Raw genomic sequence first — 6983 nt, forward strand, 5'->3', positions numbered from 1 at the left:
ATTTTTCACCTGAGGTAATCTTACGATAATTTCATAAATAAATTACATTGGAAATACAAATAGTTACATTCATATTGATTCACTGCGTAAAATTTGGCATAAGTAAAAAATATAGATCATAAGACTAGAAAAAATGCGTTTTATGTACATTTTACGGTGCATTGAAGTTAAAATAAGTCTTGCACAAGGAAACTACATATTGAGAATTTCACAAGTACTCATTCAAAAGGTAAGGACTGGATATGGCCGTGGCCACTAATATCCATGGGTCAAACAAGAAAATCTCATACAAAATCAACTTAGCAGTCCGAAGATGCATGATTCACGATACATTTAAAAGTTTCTTTTCTAATAAAACATAAGTTCCTGCTAACTCCAATTTGGTAAAAACGGGCACATGTTGTGGCCTACGTCCGATGCGCACGCCTCAATGCTCACACATGCTCACGTTCTCCAGGAATATTCTTCATGAGTTCCCTAGCTTTCCTGTGAGAAAATGGAATAGAAACGTCAGCTTTACCGAAATCCGTCGATATGCAACTCAATACCTAGTATTCATTCTTGGGTTGATATCGTTAGGTATACAAGTGGCAGATAAGAAAGGACACCATAAAGTACTTTGCCAGCCTACAATCATAGCAGCATTTGGAGGACACTCAAAAGAGATGAGCATAAGAGAGTAGTTACCGTAGTTCACGTTCAATCTCAGCACTCTCAGGATCCAAGTTTTGTGCATCCAACAGAGCATCATAGGCTTGTTCATACTCCTGGGTGTAGAGAAAAACAAAGAAAGTGGCCAGACTGTAAGATCAATATGAAACAAATTAGGACGACACTGGCAATGTCAAGCAAGACTCACCTCGAGTAGCATGAGAGCTGCACCTTCACGATAGAAAGCTTTTGCCCAATGAGGTCGCAACACTCTACACCAGAGAGCATCTGACAAAGCACCTTCACCATCACCCATTAGCAGTTTAGTAAGACTCCTGTTCGCATACAGTGCTGCACTTTCTCCATGACTTATTGCCTACACTCAATAGAAAGAGGACATGGAAATATTATTCTAAACTTAAAATGGTGGCGTACAAAAGTTTTTTCTAACGCTTATTCATGGACACGTAGAAAACTGTCTAAAAGCTTTACTACTAGGTAAGTAATATTTCTTTACGGAGGGATTAATATACTGCAGAATGGGGATATGGAGCATATTCTCTTACTAGAACGGTTGGCTTGTTCAATTTACATGTACAGTCAATTTGGATATGTTGTCAAAAAACCTAAGTAGACATCAAATCATACATGTAAACAGAAAAAGTGGACAGCCATATAAATATTTATATTAGCCGAGAAGAAAAAATAACTTCAATTTCATATGGATTCGGGAGATGTAAGAAGTCAACGAAAGTTTGACATGTACAAATAATTTATATATGTTTCTCAACTGAATTCAAAATTTACTTACTATGCGTGACCTACGTGAATTAATTAAGACTAGTCTAAATCAGTGACAAATTACATGAAATCATGTCAACTACATACATGGCAAATTAACAATTGATATATCTAGAGAAGTATGAGAACTAACTCCATCTACATCTGACCTATTTGTTGTTCCACATCCCTAATAGTATGCATCAAGAACCAGGCAAACATAGCTTTTACTCATTCCTTGTCGCCCCCTAAACGGGCTCCATGAGAACATCTTCTTTCACTCTACTCAAATAGTAAGATGCATGACTTTAAATACATTCTTAATGTATACTTTCTTCAAATTATATTCATTTTAGATGGGCATTGCTCAGATCCAGTCATAACTTTAGTTGATCTAATTAGAGTATACAGTAAGAAACCTAGTTAGTAAAAATAGAAAATGCACATAGATTGGTTAATTGGTTCCTGATTAACAAGCAAAATCTTACCACCTAAACTATAAGAGGTTAAGTAAAAGAGGTTTACCATGTCATACAACTCTGATGCCAGCTTATAGTCCTTCTGCTTGAATGCTATATCAGCTTCTAACTTTAAGAAACTTTTTCTTCTTTGGCAAGCCTTTTGGTCCTGAAAAATACATAAGGAAACAATGAACTAGATGTTCAAATTTTGCTAATAATGATCATTTACTATAATAATTTGTATCATGAAGAAATTCAACAAGATTGTGTTCAACACTCTAGTTTGGTGTCTAGGTGGCTAGCTCTTTGACATGCTTACTTATGCTACTACTCATGCTGCTTCGCATGGGTGTCAACTTAGTCTATGGATTGGTTGTCCAACACCACCCTAGCTAGGCGGAGTTATTTTTCTTGTAACCTTTGGACGTGATGGTTTGTGTGGATCTCGCCAATCCGGGACTGGGTTTGTACTCATTGTCTAGAGCCGATCTTATGGTGTTTGTACTTTCCAAGCTTGGAAGTAGAAGAACTCTTTTACTCAACGATTTTTACCGAGTTTGGTTAGTATTTTTAATTCATTACAAACCGGGGTTTGTTTATTTTGTGTTGCATTAACGGATTGATAGTGCATACCACACATGGGTTCATTATGTCTATTGTTAGGCAGCCCTCTTGTTAGACCAGGACTAGATGCTACCTCAGCATGATCACATTACCCTTCTAAATTACAGTTAATTTGTTATAGGCTAGTCAGGAGTTAAAAAATATCTTTATGATTATCACAGGTTGGGACACCTAAGATTACCCCAATAAATAAGTCATGGTTATCTCAATGTACATACGGTGTCATGCATATAGTAACCTTATAGCTTATAATAGCACTTAATGGACAAATTCAGAATAGAATACCAAAATTAAACTTAAGCTTTTAGGCAATATTCAGTAGTACAAAACAACACACGAACAGAAACATACCAGTGGCTTTTTGGCTTCAATCTTTGCATGAGAAATTACACCCTCAATAGTCCAGTTTGGGACATTTGGAATTGGGGAAGTCAAAGGAAACAACATTTCAACCTCTTCATTGCAATCACGTGCCGCAGCAAGCTGTACTGGCAACCAACCCAACTGGCCAATAGAAGGAAAAATAACTGTCATTCATTTTCAAATTTAAAATTGTCATTCAAAAGGGAACCAGTTGGGATATAGAAAAGAAAATGAACATTACGCTGTTTAATCAATGCAATAAATGTAATATTATCGCAAAGTCAACAGTATCTAAGTACAAGTAAATAGCAACATTTGTAGAATAAAATAGCTTTGGTACTTCAATAGGAACTCAATAACTGACAATCAACGGAAAATGACAAATAGATATAAACAATTGAGAATTGGGATGCATCCCAGTGCTAGACTTGCAATCGTGTCGCCGCGCTCACCGGGGTTCAATTGCCTGTGGCAAATTAATACCACGTTATGGGAGGAGCCCTCATAGAAACTATTTGCTAAATGATATGGATTGTTTTGATGCAAGGTAAGGCAACTTAACTAGGCACAAGGTACAATTTCCTGTTAGTATAATCAACGGCGCAAAGCAACCTAAAAGCATTCCCAAATAACTCCCCATCATAATGAGAAAAGTTGTATAAAAGTACCACTGAAAGCTTTATGAGAATGCGGCGATATGTTGCATAGAGACCAGCAAAATATAGAGAAAAATATAAAACATACATCATCAGAAATATTAGCATCTGCTCCAACATCCAAGAGGAACCGAATGAAGTTGGTATAACCTCCTCGCGCCGTAGCAAACCCCAAAGGAGTGAGACCGAAAGTCTTCCAATTAACATCGGCACCAGCCTGTGAAAAGGATTGTGCAAATGAGTATTAGCAATGATATCTCCATGTACATCAGAGTATAGAGATGGTAGTGTAAGCAAAATTACAACATATATATGGAGGAATAATCCAGATAATTCTAACCTTAACGAGTGTCTCCATGCATTTGAATGAATGCTTAGTAAGAGCCATAAAGAAGGGACTTCCCAAACAATGGGCATTGGTATTAGGCTGAAAGACGGATATTTTGTATTAATAAATGCAGGTGACCCAAGATTTTATTTTTGAGATATGAAAATAAGAAAAGTGAAGGACATATACATCTGCGCCGTGGTCCAACAAAATCTCCAATGTCTTATCCTCCCCACTTTCAGCAGCCACAAAGAGTGGTGTTCCACGGCCATAGTTGATGTCGACTGGAACTCCTTCTGAGAGGAGAAACTTTGTTACCATGCAGTGTCCTGTGATAAACAAAAATGATCCCATAAGTCATGTCCTAACAAAACATTTAAACGAAGGGAGTGTACTAGCAAAGCATAGCTAGTAAAACGACCAACTTCAAGAAATCATGTGTGTGTCTGCGCACGCGCGCGTGTGTGTGTGCATGTGCGTGTTAGGGAGAAGAACCTTTAGCGGCAGCATGGTGAAGAACGGTGCGTCCTTTGTCATCTGCTTTCATTAAATCGCCACCACGATCAAGAAAATACTTAACAGTAGCAACATCACCAGACCGAGCAGACACTATAAATGGAGTCATACCTGTGATAACATAACAAGCACATGGTCAACACAATCCAAGATATTATATGCTGGCAAACATTGACATGGAAGCCACCGGTTTTAAGCATGAAGAAAGCGATAGATAAAGACCATCAGCACCAGCTCCATATCCCGGAGCATTCACATCTCCCTTCAGCTCCTCCACCAAATACTTGCTAACCTCCAGTTGGGCAAACATTGCCGCGGCGTGCAACACAGAAACTCCGTCGATGTTGAAAGAAAAAATCGCCGATGGGTCACCACTTCCTTTGGTAAGGCTCTGTACAATATCTTTCCCAAAGTAAAAAACCATCACAAATAATAGACCAATTAGCAAAGACAGAAGACCAAAAGAAAAGAAGCGAGCATATGTGAAATTACTATACAGCAATTTCATGAAGTTGAGGGAGCAGTCTGATACCTTTGAGGGAATCGAGGTCTCCGGCGACGGCCGCCTTCATGAGAGCCTTCGTGTCTGCACACGCGCGCGCACAGTCAGCATTAGAAACGTAATCAGGGCTCAGAAAGAAGGAGGGGAACGAACGCGGGAGCAAGCAAGCAAGCAATCAGGGGCTACCGTCGAGGGAATCGTTCATGGGAGCGTTGTTGCCGGCGTCCTCGTGGATGCTATCTTCGAGGGAATCGTTCATGGGAGCCTTGTTACCGGCCTCGTGGATGTCGTCGGCAGATGGGCAGTAGTTGAACTGAGACATGGCCAAGGCTTGCGATCACGGTCGATCGGCGGCTTCATCGACGGCGGCGACGCGGAACGGGAGGAGAACCCTGCGCTGCGCTGTGGTTCGGAGTTGGGGTTTCCCTCTACTCGGGTGTTGAGTCCACGCACTTTATATTGGCGGGCAAGGAAGGCGGGGACGCGGCACATCGCCTGGGCCCGGTGTTGGTGGACACGAATCCCTACTCCGTATGTGGCTCGTGCGCCCGCCAACGGTTACGAAGACCAGGTGTATCCACGACTCCTCGGGCAAATCATACCCCTTGGATTTTGAACGGAGGGCTCACCAGGTTAAACAATTGATTCCTCTCAACGCATCCCGCGGTAAAGAGCTAGTCGTATTCTTTTGATAATTCTCTAGTTGTATTCAAGTAAGAGTCCTCGGCATCCTACGAAAACAAGCGCTAGGAATATCAATAGCGTTAGCGTCCGAGCCTTTGCTTGGGGATTCCTCTATGGAATTCCAAACATGCCATTGCTTTGTCTTTGCTTGTCCCTTTGATTCAATCCTTTTTCTCCTCGAAAGCTACAACTAGAAAATATATTCTTCTTTGCCGGTGCGAACCCTTCTTTTGAATAACAACCATTGGCAAGACCAGCGAAATCCGGATACTAATCCCAGGAAAGCCAATCCCTACTTCCCTTTGCTGTTGTTCCTCGAAATCCTCTACTAGTCATTGGTTTCAAAGCAAAGGTATCCGGTATAGGGGGTCGTGGGCAGGTTAGTGTTTCATTTCGATAGGTGATAGTGGTATACCCAAACTATATGTTACAGGTCTTGGAAAGGAAAGTAAATCAAGTCCATCTTGCAGGATTTCTTCACTTGCTTGGGCTTAAGCGGTATCAGTACCCGGAGAATAGTTCAATTCTCTTTCTCCACATGACACCCTTGTGTTGTCAAACTAATGAATCCCTCTCTGCCCCTGCTCCAACAAAGCAATAAGCACTAGGGTATCCACCCACCCGCCAGTTTGAATAGCCGGTTTCCTCCCCTTTCGCTCAAGCTAAAGGTTCTGGGCTACGGCTTCCGGTTCCGTATTCCGATTCGTCTTCGGATAGCATTAGAAAATCCCTTTCATGCCTTGCCAATACAACTATTATCTTTCTTAGCCGAGGAGCCTTTGGAAGTACCGTTGTTGGATCGGATTGAGCCATTATAGGATCGGATAAAGATTCACTCTTTGTCAATGCCTGCTTCCTTGGTTTCCTACTTTCTACATCGAAAGTGACTTTTTGCTCAGTATCGAGAACCACTTCTTCTCCTTTTTGAGGCGTAGATCGCTCGTCATCTGATTTGCTTCGTCAAAGCGGATAGCATTATGGAATTGATTATATTCGTAGAAAAAGCACCCCTATTTAATAAGTCCTCGGAAATGATCTCATCCAGTACTTCTCTCAGCCTATTTGCCAAGACTTTGGAGCATAGCTTGTAAATGACACTGCACAAAGATATCGGCCTATACTGTGAGATTTCTTGGGGGTTCTACTGTCAGCAAGTGCACTATTATTTACTTCACCGCGTACTTAAAGAATTGTTGGTAGCAAAGAACAACACCTGATAGAAAGGATGCTAACCAAGCCTCTTCTGTTTAAGCAAGGCTAAGCCAGAATAATGGGTACAATAGGCTGGTGACCCTGACGATAACGTTGAGACTGAAGCCCATTAAAAATATCACACATTGGATTGAGGGACAGAAGGAGCTGGAGGCCAACCAGATCCAGTGCTGCAGCAAACTTTGAATAGAACTCTTTTTCTTTTG

General features: G+C 40.9%; 1 protein-coding gene across 1 annotated transcript; it reads right to left on the minus strand.

Annotated features, from left to right (window-relative positions):
* Window positions 1-434: 434 nt before the first annotated feature.
* On the minus strand, window positions 435-5203 carry LOC119279407 (ankyrin-1-like). Its single transcript, XM_037560649.1, has 12 exons — window positions 5068-5203; window positions 4912-4965; window positions 4602-4781; window positions 4359-4490; window positions 4053-4192; window positions 3876-3962; window positions 3624-3752; window positions 2868-3020; window positions 1957-2058; window positions 860-1027; window positions 688-767; window positions 435-486 (listed from the first exon to the last, which is right to left on the minus strand). Exons 1-12 carry the CDS (start codon window positions 5201-5203, stop codon window positions 435-437), a joined length of 1413 nt encoding a protein of 470 aa, XP_037416546.1.
* Between the last annotated feature and the right edge of the window lie 1780 nt (window positions 5204-6983).

Source organism: Triticum dicoccoides, chromosome 3B (genome assembly GCF_002162155.2).
Source record: "Triticum dicoccoides isolate Atlit2015 ecotype Zavitan chromosome 3B, WEW_v2.0, whole genome shotgun sequence".
NCBI classification, from domain to species: Eukaryota; Viridiplantae; Streptophyta; class Magnoliopsida; order Poales; family Poaceae; genus Triticum; species Triticum dicoccoides.

Coding starts and splice junctions, on each gene's coding strand:
- LOC119279407 (XM_037560649.1), bottom strand. CDS start 5,203: ATGTCTCAGTTCAACTACTGCCCATCTGCCGACGACATCCACGAGGCC. Junction 4,782..4,911: donor AGACCTCGATTCCCTCAAAG/GTATCAGACTGC, acceptor ACTTTGGGAAAG/ATATTGTACAGAGCCTTACC. Junction 2,059..2,867: donor TTGAAGCCAAAAAGCCACTG/GTATGTTTCTGT, acceptor TGTATTTTTCAG/GACCAAAAGGCTTGCCAAAG.